The sequence below is a fragment of the Danio rerio genome, chromosome 4, assembly GCF_052040795.2.
Source record: "Danio rerio strain M-AB ecotype USA chromosome 4, GRCz13ab, whole genome shotgun sequence".
Classification (NCBI taxonomy): Eukaryota; Metazoa; Chordata; class Actinopteri; order Cypriniformes; family Danionidae; genus Danio; species Danio rerio.
Genome location: NC_141024.2, coordinates 16,545,273 through 16,568,291, shown reverse-complemented (window position 1 = coordinate 16,568,291; position 23,019 = coordinate 16,545,273). Strand labels below are relative to the sequence as shown.

General features: G+C 34.9%; 1 protein-coding gene and 2 long non-coding RNA genes across 6 annotated transcripts; 1 reads left to right on the top strand and 2 right to left on the bottom strand.

The window, feature by feature from the left end:
- Positions 1-38: 38 nt before the first annotated feature.
- Positions 39-22,977, top strand: mest (mesoderm specific transcript). 3 transcript variants are annotated; one of them, XM_087246023.1, is made up of 14 exons: positions 39-84; positions 11,046-11,214; positions 11,697-11,773; positions 12,205-12,288; positions 18,667-18,781; positions 18,859-18,936; positions 19,023-19,159; positions 19,251-19,309; positions 19,418-19,458; positions 19,533-19,603; positions 20,893-20,994; positions 21,068-21,144; positions 21,571-21,634; positions 22,593-22,975. In XM_087246023.1, exons 5-14 carry the CDS (start codon positions 18,674-18,676, stop codon positions 22,708-22,710), a joined length of 855 nt encoding a protein of 284 aa, XP_087102149.1. In that variant the 5' UTR covers positions 39-84; positions 11,046-11,214; positions 11,697-11,773; positions 12,205-12,288; positions 18,667-18,673; the 3' UTR covers positions 22,711-22,975. The 3 variants fall into 3 exon arrangements, with proteins under 3 accessions (XP_087102149.1, NP_001315461.1, NP_571118.2); NM_001328532.1 differs by lacking the exons at positions 39-84; positions 11,046-11,214; positions 11,697-11,773; positions 12,205-12,288 and adding exons at positions 17,996-18,179; positions 18,433-18,619 and having other exon boundaries at positions 18,702-18,781; positions 22,593-22,977; NM_131043.2 differs by lacking the exons at positions 39-84; positions 11,046-11,214; positions 11,697-11,773; positions 12,205-12,288 and adding exons at positions 17,996-18,179; positions 18,430-18,619 and having other exon boundaries at positions 18,702-18,781; positions 22,593-22,977.
- On the bottom strand, positions 5,754-10,988 carry LOC101884691 (uncharacterized). Of its 2 annotated transcripts, none has more exons than XR_015483013.1 (3): positions 10,781-10,988; positions 9,783-9,829; positions 5,754-5,885 (listed from the first exon to the last, which is right to left on the bottom strand). It is a non-coding gene; the product is annotated as an uncharacterized LOC101884691 (long non-coding RNA). The 2 variants fall into 2 exon arrangements; XR_015483015.1 differs by having other exon boundaries at positions 5,754-5,882.
- On the bottom strand, positions 15,157-17,972 carry LOC141381613 (uncharacterized). Its single transcript, XR_015483035.1, has 2 exons — positions 17,813-17,972; positions 15,157-15,286 (listed from the first exon to the last, which is right to left on the bottom strand). It is a non-coding gene; the product is annotated as an uncharacterized LOC141381613 (long non-coding RNA).
- Positions 22,978-23,019: the final 42 nt, after the last annotated feature.

Here is a 23,019-nt window from a genome sequence, read left to right as displayed (position 1 = left end):
GGCGGCGTCTGCGGCTTTGACGTTCAGCGCGCGTGACTGTGACACCTTTAGAGCCTCATCAACAACATGACACTGATGACAGCCGCCTCGACACGACTGTTTATTTATGTTTTAAGGCCATTAAAGTACAGTTACTGCAGATGACAGCTCATTTACAGACTATGTCACTCAATAGCACATATTTCAGCCCATCAATAATAACAAACGACACGCTGTAAAGTGAAGCATCAAGAATGTCACTCTGGTCACCTGTAAGTATCCACACATAATTAGTGCGTTTTAATTTTTAAAGTCGTTAGCGCTCATTATTTACCAGTTATATTAAATATTATAGTATATAATCATCCTTATAATTGTATTTAAATCATTAATTTCGTTTTGTAATGCGTTTTTATTTGTTTTCTGGTGTATGGGTGATGCTGCTATTGTCAGTCATTCTCCGTTTAAGTACAACTATAACTCTGGAGAAATGGATAAATATTAATAGAAATAGAGAAAGAGATAAATAAATAATTCAATTTGTATTAAGACAGTCTTACCTTTTAACAGTCTTTGTTTACATGTTGCTCTCTTGATGAACTCCCTGTTATTGTCATGTGAATTTAGGATAGAGATTCTCCTAAAGCTTATTAGGTTGAACAAATGAGCTGTTGTGTTTATATCTTTTGCTGTTTTATTGTGATGTTGGCAATAAAAAAAACCACTGGATTAGTTTTTGTCAACAGTCTTCATGGCTAATGTAGGAATCTCTAATGCTTCTGCATCTTTGTCTTTATTTATGAGCTTAATGTTAATATGACCTGTTTTAAACTCAATTAAAATAGTGTTTTGGGCATGTCATATGACAGTGTGAATTGAGCTTTACTGTTGTTCTGTAAAACTAAATGTATGTTTATTTCTGTCTTTACAGAATAAAAGGATGCGCTTGGTCCAGCAGAAACATGTGGTTGACTGTCATGATGGACATCTGCTGAGTGACAGGTAATGTATAAGTATCTGTCCATAAGTTGTCTTTGGTTTTTGAGAAAAGGTGAGATATGCTGCTAATTTAAGACACATATGCACAAAAAAATCAGTTCAATTATTACAAATTTAATCCTATTCTTAATCGAAATAAATTTTAATCAAACTAATTTTAAAAAGTGGCTCAACTTAAATAATCTGTTGTACAAGTAAAGTGCAAACCCTTGCGTATGTAAGAGATAATGCACAGCTATTCGGTTGTTCTTGCAGAATAAAGTTTGTCAAGTCTGTTAATAAACTTGTCAGGCTTTATTCAGCGAGAACAACCATCTAGATGTACACTAAACTTATAACACCACTACTTGACACAAAAATTAGACACAAATCATTTATGTGACACAAATCATTTATGATTGATTCTTCACTGCCTGATTAAGATACAATATTCAATTAAATTCAGCTTTATTTGTATAGCGCTTTTACAATGTAGATTGTGTCAAAGCAGCTTCACATAAATGGTCATAGTAACTGGAACAGTGTGGTTCAGGTTTTAGTGTTTAAGTTCAGTTCAGTTCAGTTTAGCTCAGTTCAGTGTGATTTAATCATTAATGAGAGTTTAAACACTGAAGAGCAAATTCATCGATGCGTAGCTCTACCAATCCTGAACCATGCGAGGCAGTGGCGACAGCGGAGAGGGAAAAAAAACTTCACCTGATAATTGGGTCTTAGACCATTCAAGAAGCACTGCATTGAAATTCATTGTTGTGCATTATGCTATTAAAAATGGAAAATAGTTTTACCACAGTATTTTTAATAGAGTTTCTGTGCTCATCTGCTGCCGGAAGTTTATTGGTGGCTGAAAAACACTTGCTGTGCATATAGCCCATTGATTTCCCTTGACTTTAATTATATTCCATCAATAGTTCCAATGGACTACACATGAAATCTCATCAGTAAGAATGTTGTAGGAGAAATATCTCACTCTTTTTTTTTTTTTTAGCAGAATTGATTTGTATTATTTATATCCTTCACTTTTAATCCTTATATTCAGATACAGTAGAAAAAGGGTGTTTTGTTGCCAATAAGACAGTAATATAATCTGGAAGAGTTAAAGAAATGTTGCTATATGAGGGAAACAGTTTTCTTTATCTTCATGTGTGAATATATTAGATATTGTTGAATAGTATTTTGTATTGTAAAGCAATACTTTATTTTATATTATACAGTATTTTGACCCAATTTTATTAGGATTTATAGCTATGAAGCATTGTAACTATTTTAAAATATGGCAGTGTATGATTTTTTCTGTAACTGTTTACAAAGATGCGTTGTCTTTTAGGATCTGTTCCCAATTTAATAGTCTTGAATTGTATTACATTTATAAAAACATATTATTGACACTGTAGTAGTGAAGTGCAATATTTTCTGCTGTATTTGTTTCACTCTGTAGTTTAGGTAGTCTTTCACTCGTGTCTTTGCACCGTGTCAGGCTGTGTAATGTGCTCTAACTTCAGTTTTGTTTGTTTCTTTATGCAGAATTAATGTTGAACAGTTTATAGTGTGATTTCTGGAGCAACACGAGATCCATTTCCCCATTCTCTGTTTATTCTGCCACTGCTGGTGAGTCTATTTATGTCTGTTGAGTGTTTTTTAAATGTTTGGACATTTTTAAGATTTAAATTTTAATTTATTTTAAATTAATTTATTAAATAAAATAATTATTTCTTAATTTTTTTTTTAAACTGAGTTATCATGAGTGATCTTTAAATATAACAAACGAACAGTTGTTAGTGTGAGTTCCTGGTGGCCTAGTGGTCAGTGCTCATGGTGTGAGAGCTAAACTGATCACAGGAGACTGGGGTTCGAATCACCATGGTGTTACAGAATTTTATCATTTTGTCAAAAAAAACGATTAAAAAAAGAAAAAAAAAAAAAAAAGCTTTTTTTTTTCTCTCTTACTGTTGCGGAGCACCTTTCTCTCCTCCTGTCTACTCCACCTCTCTCGTCTTCAGTCCACCCCTCTCCTTCGCCGCTCGCATCTCAGTCCAGCCTTCCTTACTCATGTTTGTCTTATCGTGCCAGGCCTGACCGTCATTCTCATTTGTGTTACCGCCCCAAGTTGAACTTGTGCTCTGATCCGTGTTTCACTTGATTTTCCAGTCCGTGTTTCACTTCATGCTTCAGTCCGTGTTTCACTTCATGCTCAGTTACCCTTGAGCTTCAGGTACTTGCCCTCTTGTTTGTCTTACCGCCCCAGGTAGGTTCTTAGGTGGGATTCGAACCCATGTCTCGACCATCACCTTGTCCGCAACCAACGGTGTTTTAGCCACTAGTGCCATCGTAGCTTACACGCTGAGAGATGGTGTTTGGCGCATGTTATTGGGGTTTTTTTAATGACAGCAATAAGCAATAATGGGATTTGAACCCAAGACTCCAAATGGAAGGACTAATGCTTTACCAACTGAGCCACTGAGTCAGTCCGTTGTGTTGTATTTTCCGGGTGGAATATAAAGAGTGTTTCCTGACAAATTCAGCAAAAGACATAATGTCTGGTGTTTGAACCCATATCTTTGCTGCATCAGACTCTCCAGTTTGTGTGTTTAACCACTACACCACTGTGGCTTGTGTTGTGTGGTGTGTTTTGTATGCTATGTATTGATATTTATTGTAGTACTGGTGAAAATGTTCAGACCTTTTGGCATAAGCAGGGTTTGAACACAGAACTCCCACATTAAAACACAGCGCTTTAATCATTTGAGCCACTGAGCCAGATGAGTAAAGAAGTGTTTTTGACAGAGTGATATTGAGATCTTTTGCACTTTATCGCTAAAAATACATTTTGCACTGATTTTAGCATAAGCAGGATTCAAACCCACAACTCTGAAGTTAAAATGCAGTGAATTAATCTACTGAGCCATTGAGCTTGATGAGAAGAAATGTGTTTTTGACAGGGTGACATTGAGATCTTTTGCACTTCATCACTAAAAAAAAAAAACTTTGCATTGTGGCATAAGCAGGATTTGAACCCACGAACCCCAAAGTTAAAACATGGCGTTTAAATCCATTGAGCTACTGAGTCAGACGAGCAGAAGAGGGTTTTTGACAGGGTGACATTGAGATCTTTTGCAGTTTATCGCTTAAAAACATTTTGCATTTATTTTGGTTTAAGCAGGAATCAAACCCACAACCTGTAAGTTAAAACACAGTGTCTTAGGTAATTGAGCCACTGTGCTGGATGAGCTGCTCAATGAGTTTTTGTGACAGGGTGACATTGAGATCTTTGTACTTTATTGGTAAAAATTATTTTGCACCGATTTCAGCATAAGCGGGATTCGAACTCATAACCTCAAAGTTAAAACATATTGTTTAAATCAACTGAGCCACTGATCCAGACGAGCTGATGAGAGTATGTGACAGGGTGACATTGAGATCTTTTGCTGTTTATTGTAAAAAAAAACGTGTATCACTGATTTTAGCAGAAGCAGGATTCAAACCCACAACCTCAGAGTTAAACTGTAAAGATATTACCTGCTGAGCCACAGAGTCTGAGAACACACATCATGTTTTAATTCAGTAAATTGATATAAAGCACTCAATTTAGACATTAAGATCAGCAACAGCGGGATTTGAACCCAGGTCTCTCAGATTAAAGCACAGGGGTTTAGTCAATTGAGCTACTGAAACCGAAAAGTGTTTGTGTGCTTTGAAGTATTTGTGTGTCGTGATGATTCTGTCTAAAAATATGATAAAATTGTGCAATAAAACACAATCTACAGCTACTATGCTCTCCTCAGACTCTGTTGCTCAGCTTATTTAAGTGTCGTGTTTTAATCTTGGAGACCCGGGTTCAAACCTCGCTCTTGATGACCTTCATTTGTAATTGTGTGTTTCTAATTAAATCAACAGGATTCTCAAATTGAAATCAACAGTCATTGGATTTGACCTCAGAACTCAGATTAAAACAGTTTGTTTGATCAGCCGAGCCGCTGAGTCTGAGAAACTTTATTTGTGTTTTGGATGGGATTTAGCTCATTGAATATTTAATATTATTTCAGTTTTTAAACAATACACTAGAATTAACACAAGCTTTGTGTGGTTTCAATTTAGTTAACGAGCAAATTAACTAATGAAGCACATAATTGTTTAGCAGTTTTACTGAGGGATTTGTATTTGATCAAACAACTTTTCCACTCAAATGAATAAAATCCATGACTTTCCGCCTGCAAATCAGTTTAAGGCCACTAGTGCCTTTATGAATTTATCTTGGGTAAATCATCATTTGATTGTTTTAATGTAAACAGTAGTGAAATATGAGCTCACAACACTTTATCACCTGAGCTTGTGCTGTGAACATGTGCTTTGGACAGTTGTGTTTAGAGGTTTTCTTCATATGATATAAAATATCAGCAGTGGGATCAATACTGTCTCACATAAACTTCTTATTTTTAATTAAAAATGTCAGCATTCATGAAACATATTTCTGTTTAAAATGTGCAAACAATCACAAAAATAGTCACCAAAAACTTAATTCATTTCAGCCTGTAATTGATTGAAAATAAATAACTTTTACATCAATTTTTAATCTTAATTTCTGCTGGAATAAAAGAAAAGAGTTGAGTCAGGAGATTTCTATCAGTGCTGATGAGCTTGATTAGCAGCTTCAGGTGTTTTTAATGAGGCTTAAACTGCTCTACAGCTGCAGGATTACACACTCTTCATTTCCTGTCCTCTTGCTGTTTTCATGCAGATGCACAAATCCTCCACAAGTGGGCACAACATTGACACATTGATCAGGCTTTCTTCATTAAATCTTTATTAAATGTGATGTTTGTCTGTAGATTGATGTGTTGATATGATGACCAGTCCTGAGCTTCACATCCTCCTCATCAGAGACACAGAGAAAGATTCAGTCAAACCTGCTACTGGAAGAGAAAAATCAGTCAAACAGTGCTGTAATCTCAAAAAGATGAACAAGTTAAACATGTCTAATATAAGAGGATACAGGGTCAGTATGAAACAGGGTGTGTGTGTGTGTATAGTTGGCAAATAAATGTACACAGAGGAAGATTAATTTATATTTATGTAGTTTGATTTTTTTATGTTTGAGAAAATATCAGCGGTCAGTAACCTTATTAATTTCTTTCACAGTAATTTTTTTCCCTTTTGTCTTTTAGTTGAACTGTATCATAAACATGCCCAATGGTGCAACAAATTAAAAATAAGGAAAACAACTCTTAATAATAGGATTTATCTTAATTGTTGGAATCGTATCTTTAATTAGTGCTTATACTATTTTTTTTTCTCCATAACTTGTCAAACTTGGACATTTTCAATATATACAGAGCTCAGCATATACGAGTATTTCCCTCACAAATCTGTCTTTTAAATTCATATTTTAATAGGAAGCTTTACAATATTATATTTGTGCATATACATTAGATTAGTCAATACTGATGCCAAATCTGGAGCTTATCTAACAGAATAACTTACGATAACAGTCCAAAAACTAGCTAACCCAAATTTATGTTATAGAAAAATATGAAATACAAATAAAAAAGAGAAAAAAAAAAATAAGAAAACCAAAAAAATTTAAATATTCAGTTGAAATTTTGTTGCAATATATAAAAAAATACTTTTTGCAATATTTTGCTTGAATTTAATTGTATTTTCTTTCAATATATAAATATGTTTGGTGAAAAAAATATCATTTTAATAAATATATCTGTTTAATAAATCTGTTTTGTTTAAAAGCATCAAAATAAATATCCTATATTCACTGAGAAATTTCTAAAATATTAATTATCAAAATGGGGTTTACACAATTATGCTGAACACTGTAGGGGTGTCACAGCAAATGACAACACAATGAAACAAATGTTCTAGTTAAATATGAAAAAAGTGAAATATGGAAAATCTTCTTGTGTAATTGAGTCAAATTGTAAAGTTATCATATAGTGTCACACCACATGACATGGTTTTCAGTGCCAAAATGTGTAAAATTCCTGTTTTTAGAAATATATGGCCAGAAAAAAATGATTGCCATTTACTAAAATATATATACACTTGTAAAATTAGGTCTGAGGAATGGAAAAATGCAATCTCAATATTTATTTTCCATATTTTAGTACATTCAGTACATCTCTAATATCAACACACTTTTAGATTCCCATTGCTGCACACTTCTGCTGTGTGATTGGCTCTTAGATCAATATAGAATAAAAAAGTGCAGCGCTTAGCGTTGTTATTGACATGTTATTGTTATCAGGATCCAATATATTATGGTTTATTGTCCAAGCCCCTAGTCTGAGGTGTGTATTAATGATTTCACAATGCTCTTTTTAATTTATAAGAGCTGTAATCTACTGAACCGTGATTGAGACGGTCACACCATAGAAAACGTTTCACATTTAGCTTAAAAAAAGTCAAACATTTAATAACACAACAGTTGTTATACACAAAGGAATTCACCATTTACTCCATTTTAAATGATGACAATACTAATTAAATTCATTTTAGTCATGTGTGACTGTGAAAATGCAACGTTATGTTACGTCATATTAAACTAATTTCTGTATCATTTGTTATGATGACAGTGCATCATATTTTATTAGTTATTTTGCAAGATATTGGTCATCTGCTTAGTGTCATTTGAAGGTGTAAAGACTTCATCCAGGAGAAATAATAAATCAATAACAGGAAATGCTCTACGAGAAAATATACTATTTTTAAAAAATGGTAATATATTTTAGTTGGAATATATATTTACATTATTAATATTATTATTGTAATTTATTGTTGTTATTATGGGCGAAGCAGTGGCGCAGTAGGTAGTGCTAATCACAACAAGAAGGCCGCTGGGTCGAGCCTCGGCTCAGTCTTTGTTTCTGTGTGGAGTTTGCATGTTCTCCCTGCGTTCGCGTGGGTTTCCTTCGGGTGCTCCGGTTTCCCCCACAGTCCAAAGACATGCGGTACAGGTGAATTGGGTAGGCTAAATTGTCCATAGTGTATGAGTGTGTGCGAATGTGTGTGTGGATGTTTCTCAGAGATTGGTTGCAGCTGGAAGGGCATCCGCTGCGTAAAAACTTGCTGGATAAGTTCATTCCGGTTCATTCCACTGTGGCGACCCCGGATTAATAAAGGGACTAAGCCGACAAGAAAATGAATGAATGAAAATGTTGTTATTATAATTTACCTCAAACATAATTGTGTGGAAAATGACATTGTAAGAGAATTACCCTCAAACTTAATCTTTAAAGTGGTTTAAGCTTAAATCATTAATTGGATATTCAGATTAATAAAATAGTCACCTCTTGTTTATTTGATGTCGTTTATATGGTTACACTCATTGGCCACAAGAGGGAGTTGTGGAGCAGCTGTTTGTCATCTGCCTTGTGCACATTTATCAAATAAAAGACAAGTTTCATTGACAGTCTGAAGTTTCAGCTTGTTTTTGTCACTAACGACTCATCTGTTAGAAAGCACAGAGCATTTTCCCACCTGCTCCTCCAAGCTTCAGGTTCAGTCTGACAAACATGAAAACTCTAGTCTACAACACTTGCAGATTATTTCACTTTATCATTAATTCAGTGCCACAAGAAGAGGAGGTATTACATATTTACATAGTTTTCTGAAAGAGACAGATATATAAAAATGTATACATTGACATGAAATGAAATGTTTTCAGATCATTAGGTTTTCAGTGCTTTTTGTTTTGTCGTTCTAAAAGTTTTTCATATGATTTGAAGTCATTCACAAAATGGGAAAAGTTTGGTTTACATTGAGCCCACTTTTTCTCATGTATATGGTGTTTTCCTAATAACACAACACAAATAAAAATATGTTGTGCTTTACAGTTCAAGTTGTCATTATCAGAATAAAACTACATCAAATAAACTCATTTGAAATATTAAGTTTGAATTTTCCTAAACATGTTTAGCAGGATGAGTTCAGTAGTATTTAGTCAGATTATTGCACTACAGTCCCCGCATATGATGTTACAGTGATGCCACTCAACTGAACACACATACACTAATATCAAGAGTGTCACGCGACTCACCTGTACGTCTAGTTTCCATAAGGTCATTTATCGTGCAAAATTGTTAGCTTAGCACTTTTAAGTACACATTTAAATATGAATTGATTATTATTTAAGCTTGTAATTGTAAATATAAATATGCCAGCAGCTTGTTTACGTGCTGCTCTCTTGCTGAACTGCCTGCTGAACAGACGTAAAACATTACCTTTTATTATCCACCTGCTACTACAGAAGGCGTACGGTGCCAAACATCTTGACGAAACGCGTTTGTTGTTGTCAACACGCACTTTCTCTCAGCGGCTATTTGTGACTATTGAAATGGAAATGAAATGGTGAGGGGAATATAATAGTAAGTAAACCTAATGTATTCATGTATGAACTGTCATTTGCTTTCCATTTATTACAAAAACATTACTGCAAGAAACTTTTGGTTTTTAACAAACATAACCTGTAATATTAATAAAAAATAAATAAATAAAATAATAACCAGCTGAATAAAAAAGTTCAATAGTCAAATAATGGGACAAATCTTTGCTACTGTTGCTGATAATGCTAAATGTATAAATGTACCCTTATAATCTTGTACAGCACGTCATATTTATTTTTAGCCTCATTCTCAATTACTGACTCAATAATTCACTCATAAAACTTCATGTTTCATTACGAGATGTGTCATTTCTCAAGAATTATTCAGTGAAATATTTTTGATGGCTGTTTGTCGCCACCTATTGGTTAAACCTATTGTAATTATTAAAAGCACTAGAAAAAACACAGCTGAGTTTACCTGAATAAGTAAGGAAGGCAATGTCACAGGAAAAGGCAGAGGTAGATCTGGAGGAGCATGTGGACAAAAAAAAAAAAAAAAACAGGAACAAATTTGTTAGACGCAATTCAAGCAACCTTGATTGATCATATTGTAAACCATGGACTGACATTTGTGACCTGGACTCACTTTTATTAATATTGTGATTTATACATCACCTGTAAACTGAATAAATAAGCTTTTCATTGATGTGTTTTTTAATAGGACAATATTTAGCTATCAGTACTACAGTATTTGCTGTTCAATGTATTGAAACGTGTGTGCTGTCCTGTGACATCTACAGTAACATGTATTTTGATTGATTTAGAGTTCAGAATGTTGAAGAGGAAAGCGGCCCTGCATAGTGAACAGAGATGCACACTTGATTCCAGTGAGCACTGCAACATTCAGACAACTTAATGCCCTTCTGCTGCTGTCTGCTGTTAAAAGTGCTCAAATTCCCTTTTGCAATAAGTCAGCTGACTATAAAAAAAATATGAAATTATAAAAAAACAGCTGACAAAAACATTTAAAAAGGTTAAAAATGTGCTTGTAATAAAACTTTTATCAAAGTATTTAAATTTTCTTCTTCTTAAGAGAAACTTGCGACACTAATGATAAACTTGATGATACCTGCATTTCCCCATGCAATCTAAGTCAGTCAGTAAGAGTGATTTTCCCTCTGTGGTTCAGTTCTGTAAGATATGCTTAATGTCCACAAGGAGGAGCTGGAAAATGAGTCGTTTTACAATAGACTTTACGAGTCTGCAAATATCATAACATGAAATAAATTATTAACTCTAAACTTAAATAATGAAGATGACTTTGGGTCAAAAAATATATTTAAAGCATAAACAAATTGTAAAACACTATATTTGTAGGACCTCTTGTCTCTTCTACTGTTTGTGTTTATATTTCGGCCATGTGCTATATGCCAACTGCAGTTCAACACATTGGACATTTCATTATTATTTTCTTACCCCTTCAGTTGGGAAGCTGATCATCCGTTAGATGCCATGTTTATCTGCTGCTCGAGACCATTTAAAGAAGATCACAGATGTGATTTAAAATAAATAAAACTAAAAACGCATCCCGTCTCCAACGACACACTTCTAGTTTGTTTTCATGCGTTAAAACTACTGACACTGATTCACTTCCGCTCCACTAGGCGGCGTCTGCGGCTTTGACGTTCAGCGTGACTGTGACACCTTTAGACCCTCATCAACAAAATGACACTGATGACAGCCGCCTCGACACGACTGATTATTCATGTTTTAAGACCGTTAAAGTACAGTTACTGCAGATGACAGCTTATTTACAGACTCTGTCACTCAATAGCACATATTTCAGCCCATCAATAATAACGAACGACACGCTGTTTTATCAAGCATCCAGGATGTCACTCTGATCACCTGTAAGTATCCACACTTAATTAGTGATTTTCCTCTTTAAAAGTCGTTAGTGCTCATTATATATCAGTTATTTTATATATTATGGCATATATCAGTGTTAAATTGTATTTAAATCATTGTTGGCATGTAGAATAGGTGTTTTCATTTGTTTGCTGGAGTATGGTGATGCTGCTCTTGTCATTCTCTGTTCAAATATAATTTTAACTCTGGAGAAAAAGATAGTATGTAATGAAATTATTGTGTATGAAGGCAGTCTCACCTTTATAAGGGTTTAACAAACACTTTGTTTACATGTTGCTTTCTTGATGAACTCCTGTTATTGTCATGTAAATTAAGGATGGAGATTCTCCTAAAGCTTATAATGTAGAACAAATCTAGAACAAACTAACCTAAAGTGGTGTTTTTGAGCATGTCACATAAACATGTAAATTTAACTTTGATATGAAGTGTTTTTTACTTTATTTATTTGTGTCTTTCCTTACAGAATGAAGGGTGTGTTTGGTCCAGCAGAAGCATGTGGTCAGACATTGACTGTAATGATGGACATCTGCTGAGTGACAGGTAATGCATAAGTATTTGTCTGTAAGATTAACATTGTTATTTGACAAACAGAGATACGCTGCTAACACAAAGTGCACAAAGCGGATGCAAAATAACAATTCTAGCATTAAAGTTAAACTTTAAACAAATTTTAAAAGTTACATGGCTTGATTTAAATCATCTTTTGTATGGGGGAAGTGCAAACGCTTGAGATAATGCACATCTAGGCAGTTCCTAATGCTCAGTCTTTTTTCTGTACCTTTTCCTAATTGAAGAGTTTTGTAATGTATTAAATTTAAAAATATTATGATTGACACTATAATAGTGAAGTGCAATGATTTCTGCTGTATTTGTTTCACTCTGTAGTTTAGGTAGTCTTTCACTCGTGTCTTTGCACCGTGTCAGGCTGTGTAATGTGCTCTAACTTCAGTTTTGTTTGTTTCTTTATGCAGAATTAATTTTGAACAGTTTATAGTGTGATTTCTGGAGCAACACGAGATCCATTTCCCCATTCTCTGTTTATTCTGCCATTGCTGGTGAGTCTATTTATGTCTGTTGAGTGTTTTTTAAATGTTTGGACATTTTTAAGATTTAAATTTAAATTTATTTTAAATTAATTAATTAAATAAAATAATTATTTCTTAATTTTTTTTTTTTAAACTGCGTGATCATGCGTGATCTTTAAATATAACAAATGAACAATTGTTAGTGTGAGTTCCTGGTAGCCTAGTGGTCAGTGCTCATGGTGTGAAAGCTAAACTGATCACAGGAGACTGGGGTTCGAATCACCACGGTGTTACAGAATTTTATCATTCCTGCCAAAAAAAAGGTATTTTTTCCAAAAAAAAAAAGTAATTTTTTCCTCTTCCTGCTCCGCCACACCTTCCTCTCCTCCTCTCTGGTCCGCCCCTCTTATCTCCAATCCGCCTCTCTGGTCCGCCCCTCTTATCTCCAATCCGCCTCTCTCTTCTCCGGTGCGCCCATCTCTCATCTCAGTCCAGCCTTCCTCACTTATGTCTGTCTCATCGTGCCGGGTGTGTCCGCCATTCTCACTTGTGTTACTGCCCCAGGTGAACTTTTGCTCTGATCCGTGTTTCACTTCATGCTCCAGTCCGTGTTTCACGGTGTGCTCACTTCCCCTTGAGCTTCAGGTACTTGCCCTCATGTTTGCCTTACCGCCCCAGGTAGGTTCTTAGGTGGGATTCGAACCCATGTCTCGACCGTCACCTTGTCCGCAACCAACGGTGTTTTAGCCACTAGTGCCATCGTAGCTTACACACTGAGTGATGGTGTTTGGCGCATGTTGTTGGGGTTTTTTTAATGACAGCAATAAGCAATAGTGGGATTCAAACCCAAGACTCCAAGAGTAAAGGCTAATGCTTTACCAAATGAGCCACTGAGTCAATCCAGAATGCTGGGTTTTTCAGGTGGAATATAAAGAGTGTTTCCTGACAAATTCAGCAAAAGACATAATGTCTGGGATTTGAACCCATATCTTTACTGCGTCAGACTCATCAGTCTATGTTTTTAACCACTACACCACTGTGGCTTGTGTTGTGTGGTGTGTTTTGTATGCTTGTATTGATATTTATTCTAGTACTGGTGAAAATGTTCAGTCATTTTGGCTTAAGGAGGATTTGAACCCAGAACTCCCAGATTAAAACACAGCGCTTTAATCATTTGAGCCACTGAGCCAGATGGGTAGAACAGTGTTTTTGAAAGGGTGATATTGAAAATCTTTTGCACGTTATCGCTAAAAAAACATTTTGCACTGATTTCAGCATAAGCAGGATTTGAACCCACAACTCCAAAGTTAAAAAGCAGTGTTTAAATCAAATGAGCCATAGAGCTAGACGAGCAAAGAAATGTTTTTGACAGGGTGACATTGAAATCTTTTGCACTTCATCACTGAAAAAAAAACTTTGCATTGATTGTGACATAAGCAGGATTTGAACCCACAAACCCCAAAGTTAAAACAATGTTTTAATCCATTGAGCTACTCAGTCAGACGAGCAGAAGAGGGTTTTTGACAGGGTGACATTGATATCTTTTGCAGTTTATTGGTAAAAATTGTTTTTCACTGATTTCGGCATAAGCAGGATTCAAACCCACAACCTCAAAGATTATCCACGAAGTTTTTACCTGCTAAGCCACTGAGTCTGAGAACACACCTCATGTTTTAATTCAGTAAATTGATATAAAGCACTCAAATTTAGACATTAAGATCAGCAACAGCGGGATTTGAACCCAGGTCTCTCAGATTAAAGCACAGGGGTTTAGTCAATTGAGCTACTGAAACCAAAAAGAGTTTGTGTGCTTTGAAGTATTTGTGTGTCGTGATGATTCTGTCCAAAAATATGATAAAATTGTGCAATAAAAGACAATCTACAGCTATTATGTTCTCCTCAGACTCTGTGGCTCAGCTTATTAAAGTGTCGTTTTTTTAATCTTGGAGACCCGGGTTCAAACCTCGCTCTTGATGACCTTCATTTGTAATTGTGTTTCTAATTAAATCAACAGGATTCTCAAATTGAAATCAGCGGTCATTGGATTTGACCTCAGGACTCAGATTAAAACAGTTTGTTTGATCAGCCGAGCCGCTGAGTCTGAGAAACTTTATTTGTGTTTTGGATGGGATTTTGCTCATTGAATATTTAATATTATTTCAGTTTTTAAACAATGCACTAGAATTAACACAAGCTTTGTGTGGTTTCAATTTAGGTAACGAGCAAATTAACTAATGAAGCACATGATTGTTTAGCAGTTTTACTGAGGGATTTGTATTTGATCAAACAACTTTTCCACTCAAATGATTTAAATCCATGACTTTCCTCCTGTAAATCAGTTTAAGGCCACTAGTGCCTTTATGAATTTATCTTGAGTAAATCATCATTTGATTGTTTTAATGTAAACAGTAGTGAAATATGAGCTCACAACACTTTATCACCTGAGCTTGTGCTGTGAACATGTGCTTTGGACAGTTGTGTTTAGAGGTTTTCTTCATATGATATAAAATATCAGCAGTGGGATCAATACTGTCACACATAAACTTCTTATTTTTAATTAAAAATGTCAGCATTCATGAAACATATTTCTGTTTAAAATGTGCAAACAATCACAAAAATAGTCACCAAAAACTTAATTCATTTCAGCCTGTAATTGACTGAAAATAAATAACTTTTACATCAATTTTTAATCTTAATTTCTGCTGGAATAAAAGAAAAGAGTTGAGTCAGGAGATTTCTATCAGTGCTGATGAGCTTGATTAGCAGCTTCAGGTGTTTTTAATGAGGCTTAAACTGCTCTACAGCTGCAGGATTACACACTCTTCATTTCCTGTCCTCTTGCTGTTTTCATGCAGATGCACAAATCCTCCACAAGTGGGCACAACATTGACACATTGATCAGGCTTTCTTCATTAAATCTTTATTAAATGTGATGTTTGTCTGTAGATTGATGTGTTGAAATGATGACCAGTCCTGAGCTTCACATCCTCCTCATCAGACACAGAGAAAGATTCAGTCAAACCTGCTACTGGAAGAGAAAAATAAGTTAAACAGTGCTGTAATAAAAAGAAAACAAGTAGGGTTAATATAGTACAGTCTCAATATTAATTGGAAATTCTTTTTTTTTTTTTTTTTTTTATTACAGTCAAGTTCAATAATTGCCAAGCTAAATATCAGCTCTCCATTTCTGCCAAGCACAAAGGCATATTTTTGCTTGAAAGTGAAAGCTGGACAAATGTATAATATTATACTATTATACTTGGGAAATAGGTCACAGGGCGTCTGATAATTTTGTTTGTATTGTATTGGTTTTATTTCAATTTCATCACTTGTTAAAAAATGATAAATAATATTCTGAAACAAGTAGTATGTGATTACAGTCATATCCTAGTAGTGAATTGTTACATTTGCAAAACAAATCAAACAACAAAAAACGATTACAGATTTTATGCATTTTAGAATGATTATATATAATGATTATATTTATATAAGCTGTAAGTTTTCTGAAGCAGCAAGAAAAATAAATGACAATGAACAGGTCTCGGTGGAAATCTGCTGGATGTATGTGGTTTTTGCACTTTCTTTTCTTAACAATAATTCAAGAATGTTTTTTTTTCCTTTAACATGTAGATGGCAGTGTTCAATATCTTAAATATGGGCCACAAATCCAGAAAGCTCTTATATTAAATTTGTTATCAATTCAGATTTTTGTTCTATTAAATGGCATAGTAATGTAATGTAATGTATTTTTTATTTATTGCCATGTCAGCAACCAAGGTTGTTTTTATGGCAAGAACAAACAAACAAATGAATACACAAGTTAAATAAGATTTTTAGTGTAAATACATGATAAGAATTCATTTTTTTTTTTGCTAAAAATGTACTTAAGAGAGTTCATTTCATAAAAAAGTCTTTCAGGGAAATGTGTTTTACATTAAGGGGAGTTTTGCAGTACAAACATTGATTGGGTTCTTCAACTTTAAGTAAAAAGGCGTGAGTTAATGTTGTAGGTTCGATAAGACATCTGGTAAAAATCACTTGATCAAATCGAGTCTTAAAAATGTCTTAAAATCCAGTTTGAGATTTCAGGTTGAAATGGAATTGTAAAAAAATCCACAAAAGCACAGCAAAAATACAGTTGAGAAGTAAATAATAATAATAATAAAAAGATAATTTGTCATATACAATATGTATATTTCATCCAGTAAATGTGGGCTGATTAATAGTTAATCCAGCCTGATCTAGAGGAAACGCAAGTGTATTTTACTATTTGTCAGTTTAGTTCAATCATAAGAGAATGTACAATTTTAAAAAGGAGGCGTAGCACCCAACCCCACCACTAAACCCAAGCGATATTGGGGGAGAAGCAAACCGTACTAAATTGTATGAATGAGATCATACGAATTAGCCACTTTATCAAAAAAAGTTACAAATTGCCGTGACATTGTGTAGGATAATCAAGGGGTGTATACATGTGTACCATAGACGGTAAAAAAATAGATGTATGACATCCAAAGACCCATAATTGTGTTTAAAAGACCCCATCCCAAAATGCTAAAGCATCCATATTTTCTTATATAAACCTAACTCATGGTGTGAAACTCTTTCACTCTTTATTTACATATTTATTAGCTTTTTATTTGATTATGGAGCTTAAAATAACCCAAAACAATCTGGATTTGAATTATTAACAATTGTATATTAAAAAACTGAATATTACATGCCATTATTTTTTTATTTGAATTTCTTAACTTGAATATTAAACCTCTGAAATTTAAGAGTCAGATTTTATAGACATCTTTACAAACTTCAGACTTTTGTTGCTATTAATTCATAGACTAGATATTGGCATATTTTTAGTTCCATATTTGATTAGCATATTACTAGGCCCACACAGAATTTGCGCACACGCAGAAACACACAGATTTCCGCAGATTTTTAGCCCAGCATTGAGTCTGTTTATTTACTTGTGTAAATGTGTGCACATTTATATTTATTCAGTTTTGAAATTAATTTCAGTTATAATATTGACAAATACGAAAATGTTCCTATGAATAATTTACAATACAGTTTGTAAAGTAATATTTTCTGTTTTTTAGTAAAGATATTATATGAAAGACTTGCTTTGTTTACCAAATAAGTGGATCTAGTTTGATTTGCATTGTAAACGTTAAATACAGGTTAAAAAGCTACTATTTTTTATTTCAAATATAAGGTTTTAGTTATGAAACTCCCAAAATCATTCTGCATAAATACAGATTTTTTTATTACAAAATTCTCAGCAGAAATAGCTAAATATGTCCGCAGATTCTGTCTGGCCCTAATTATTTCTCATTTGAATGTTATTTTATGCCAGATTTTTATTTACAAAGTTGTTTTAATACACTTTTGGATACCATATATATTTTTATTAAATTAAATATTTGGTTCTTAGATCTAAATATAGCCTACTTTCTCTCACACACACCTTCAAAACCCTGTACACAAGTTTGGCATTTAGCAAAAGCAATTAGCTGTGACACCTTTACTAAACAAAGAAGCATTTGGTGCTCACCTGGTTTTCAACGTGTCCCACTTGTAACATACTAAACAGCTACTTTGCTTGCTTTTACAAGAGTCAAACAGGCTAAGTTTACACATTTTGAGAACCAAGATATCTTTAACCAAACACACCAAGCGTAACAGTTCCCCAAGCGCCGTTTGCCATCCGCTCCGCTAGGTGTGCGAGCGAGCTTTGTTTTCAGCCTGAGACCTTTGGATCCTTAGCAACCCGACGCCTGCTCACAGCCAGTTTTAAGGAATGACAGCTGAGTGACAGACTCTTAATGTCACTCAACAGCACATGTTTCAGCCCATCAGGATAAACAACCGATTCACACTGCGATAAAGTGCAGAGATCGAGAATGTCAGGCGACTCACCTGTAAGTAACTTTCCACATTTAGGTTAGTGCGTTATTAGGTTAACTCGCTTCTTTGTGTGTCGGATTTAGCTAAGAGTCACTTGAAGTAAGATAATGATGCTCATTTAAATGTGTCATGATTTCTGACGGTGTCTTTAATTTAGCAGTGTATAAAAGACATTTCTAGCGATGCTAACACACTAACGACAGACATTCAGCACATATAACGTCAAATAGAGTTGCATTAAATAAATACACACCATGTGTTCAGCAGAATGACAGTGAGTGTGGGTCAGCTCGTCGTGTGAGCAGAGAATGGTGGCTTCACGTGGGTTTGTTGTGTGTTCCTCTGCTCGCCGTGTATCTGCACATCCCTCCGCCACAGCTGTCACCTGCGCTTAACAGCTGGCGCACTTCCGGTCACTTCTTCACATTCAGAGGCAATGACATCTTCTATAAAGGTACATGACATGGTTTTGTTTGTCAAACAACGTCTCTTTTTATTCAGGTGCAGAATGACAATGCTTTCCTGTTTGTCAATAGAGTCAGTTGGAGTTGTGGGAAGCTCTGATGTCCTTGTGTTGCTTCATGGCTTTCCTACGTCAAGCTATGACTGGTATAAGGTGGGCAGAACATGTTTACATGGTGTAAAATTGCATGAACTTTTCCTGTTTAAGACTTTGTTTCTGTCATTTCATAGATCTGGGATTCTCTGACGCAGCGCTTCAATAGAGTCATCGCCCTTGACTTCCTGGGCTTCGGTTTTTCTGACAAACCGGTGAGATGGGATACATAGATATACACATACATACGTACGTACTACGACATAAACTTAACAGAGCCCAAATCATTGTTTCTTTTCAGAGGCCGCACCGGTACTCCATCTTCGAGCAGGCCAGTGTTGTGGAAGCTCTAGTTGCCCATTTGGGTTTGTCAGAGCAGAGGATCAACATCCTATCACACGACTACGGAGACACTGTTGCTCTCGAGTTACTGTACAGGTGAGGATCCTTCAGGATCTGTTAGCATAATTCAACGTAATGTGCCTGTCAATATGATATGGCTGGTTCTCACGGGCAGTTAAACACACAGGAGTGACCACAACAGAAGCGGACACATCATTGTAAACAGCCTCTGCCTATCAAATGGAGGTATGTTTTCATTTAAGGCTTATTTCTTTGACATCGGAATAAAATGCATATAAACATGTGTATGTAAAGAGATTTGTAAGATCATATTTTGTTTTCGACTTATATAAGGTATATTCCCAGAGACTCATCATCCAAGATTCCTTCAGAAAGTGAGTGACGCTTTATAGACACTTTTGTATTCATTTTCAGATATGAGAAGTGAATATTTCTGATCTTTTGTCAGGTGCTGAAGGACTCCGGCTTTATTTCACCTGTACTCACTCGTCTGATGAACTTCCAGCTTTTCTCCAGAGGGTGAGCGGAGTGTCAGGAATGATAGATACAAAGTTCAAACTATTAGTCGTTATTTATGGTCTTAAGTAGGTCCAGACGGAATCTGCGGACGTTTTTTTGCTATTTCGATTTTGGTAAAAATCTGCAGAATTATTTTGGGAGTATCATAACTAAAACCTTAATATTTAAAATAGAAAATTATGTATTTTCAACTTTTATTTAATGTTTAAAATGCAAATCCAATTAGATTTACTTTACTTGGTAAACAAGGCAAGTTTCTAATATAATATATCTACTAAAAGACTGAAAATGGATGTTGTTCCATTTATCCCTCTAAACAGGTTAAGAGTCTGGGTGTCATCCTTGACTGCACCCTGTCCTTTGATTCTCACATCAATAACATCACCCATTCTGCTTACTTCCACCTACGCAACATTAACCGTCTCCGCCCTTCTCTTACCCCTCATGCCACTGCTGCTCTGGTTCATAGCCTTGTCACATCTCTCTTCTCTTTGGTCTCACTCATAAATCTCTCCGTAAGCTTCAGTTGGTCCAGAACTCAGCTGCCCGTATCATCACCAGAACCCCTTCTTCTCATCACATCACCCCTGTCCTGCAGCAGCTTCATTGGTTACCTGTTCATTTTCGAATTGACTTTAAAATCTTAATGTTAACATTCAAAGCCATCCACAATCTCGCCCCTCCATATTTGTCTGCCCTCATCCACATTTCTGTTCCTTCTCGCACCCTGCGATCTTCTTCCTCCCTCCACTTGTCTGTTCCCTCTTCTCGCCTTTCAACTATGGGCAACAGAGCATTCAGCCGCTCTGCTCCGCGGCTTTGGAACTCACTACCACCTGCCATCAGAAACATTGACTCCCTCACACTGTTCAAATCAAGACTCAAAACCCACTTATTTAAGATGGCTTTTAATACTTAATTTTATTTGCACTATTGCTGTGTATATTTTATTATTTCTCTTGTTGTTTTATTATTCTTGTTGATTGTACGGTGTCCTTGAGTTGCTAGAAAGGCACCTTTAAATAAAATGTATTATTATTATTAAATATTACTTTACAAACTGCATTGTACATAAATCAGATGAACATTATTATATTAGTCAATAATAATACTGTAATTAATATAAAAAACTAATAAATGTAGATATTACACACATTTTTACTCAAGTAAATAAACAGAATTATTAATGGGCTAAAAAATATGTGGAATACTGCACGTGCAGTTTCCGCGTGGACCTAGTCATAAGTCATGCTGGTTGAATGCCTATTTCATATATCTTTCTGCTACAGAATTAAGGAAGTGTTTGGACCGTACACCCAGCCAACAGAAGCAGAAGTCTGGGACATGTGGACAGGCATTCGCTTTAATGATGGAAATCTTGTAATGGACAGGTGAGCAAATGTCTCCATTGTATCTGCAGTGCTAATCATAACCATTGCCAACTATTATTTGTCTCTTCCTCAGTCTTTTGCAATACATTAACCAGAGGCTGAAACACAGAGAACGATGGGTGGGCGCTCTAACTTCGACTTTAACACCCCGTGAGTACATAAACCACTCATTCCTCTTTAAAAAGTGCTGTAGTAGCAGTCATGCTAGCAGGCGATTCACAGGTTTGGTTTACTTGAAAGCTCAGGCAGTGCAATTGAGGCTAAGTACTTTAATCCATTGAAAATCACTGCAGAAGCTGCTTAGCCTGTCTGTAGCCCAGGCAATTTGAGCTGACAGCATACTATACAATAAGTGATATTCATATTTCAGTGCAGTGGTCTGGTGCACAACTACCAATATATAATATGTAACCATTATACTGCATATTAATAGTACTATAGTATACTATTACTATAATATACTGCATATTCATATGATTGGAAGTTTTGTGATTTCCATTAGTAGATAAATCAGTTAAGATTGTGTATTTTGTTTATACAACACTTTTTTCTATTCAATAATTCATAACTTTGCAGTGCACATGATTTATGGACCCCTAGATCCAGTTAATCCACATCCGCAGTTTCTGCAGCTTTACCAGTGAGTATATTGATGTTATTCTACATTTATTACCCTTTTAAGACACTGATTGTTATAGTAAATGTTTTATTTTAACTGCATGAACTAACGTGAACAACCATGAGTTTCAATTTTAATAACGCATTACTAAATGTTGACCATTATTAATAAATGATGTATAAGTATTGTTCATACTTCGTTCATGTTAGTAAATAAATACTAATGAAACCTTATCGTATAGTGTTAGCATTCTTTTTGTTGTAAAACGTCAGATTTTTATTTCTAGAACATATATTGTTTTACGTTTTTGTGAGACAACTTTTTATATGGCATCATAGAAAGTGATTTAAAAAATAGGATTACTTTTTATGAAATGACTTTAACTTTTATATGGATTCGTAGTTTGTTACTTTTAAAAACCTAATGGTTTTATACTATCGTTTAACTATTATTGTTTCAGTTGTTTCTAGAATTAGTAGCTAGTTAATAGTAGCTAGTTAGTAGTAGTCAATAGAAAAAAACAACTTTAACTTTAGCTTATTCAAAGAATTACACATTATTAAATTGTTAGTAACTCCTACCTTGTTTATTGCCATGCCACACATTTAAATGTGTGTGAAATCCTGAAAAGTGTTCCTATACACCTCTGCCAGCGGGAGCTCCAAAATTACATAGTTGTTTTTCTTTGTGCTCATTCTCAAGCATTGCAATTCTGATGCCCTGTGCTCTTTTAAATAGTAATGATATTAATTAGGGGCGGAGATCTGACTGCAGTCAGCTGTGCACAATCTCAAGATCATTTCCCATTTACAAATCTGGAAGAGAGATGCATGCTTGGGTTTTGTGGGTACTTCATTTTCCATGAATCGCACTTACACACAATGATCCTGGTACAAACTTACAACATTTAAGAAATGAGGCTCCACTAATCTACAGCATTCTAAATAAATGTTCCCCTTCTCTTGTTCCTCATCTACAGGAAACTAGTGCAGAGATCCACAGTATCTGTTCTAGATGAGCACGTGAGTCATTATCCACAGCTGGAGGATCCCACAGGATTCTTTAATGCCTATCTCAGCTTTATCAACTCATTCTAAGCCGGGGGATGATCGGATCATTCTGAAGCGAGAAATAAAGTGAAATTATGTTCCAAATAAGGTTGAAAACATACAAACCCATTAATATACCGCAAAGTATTTCTGATGCAAGTCATGTGACTGAATGCATGAAGTATTGCACCAAATGCCCAATCATTGCAAGTACTTGTTAATGAATTTGCTCATATTGTATGCCATAACTTGTAAATACATTTGTGTAACAAACATGAATGCTTTTTTTGGAAATAATAAATAATTCTTATTATACATTTGTCATGTTTTGTGTAGGGGGAAAAATAATACTCCAAG

Excerpts from the sequence above, each read along its gene's own strand:
- mest (NM_131043.2), top strand. Across the intron at positions 19,160-19,250 it reads GCTCTCGAGTTACTGTACAG|GAGTGACCACAACAGAAGCG; the intron begins GTGAGGATCCTT and ends TTAAACACACAG. Across the intron at positions 21,635-22,592 it reads CAGTTTCTGCAGCTTTACCA|GAAACTAGTGCAGAGATCCA; the intron begins GTGAGTATATTG and ends CCTCATCTACAG.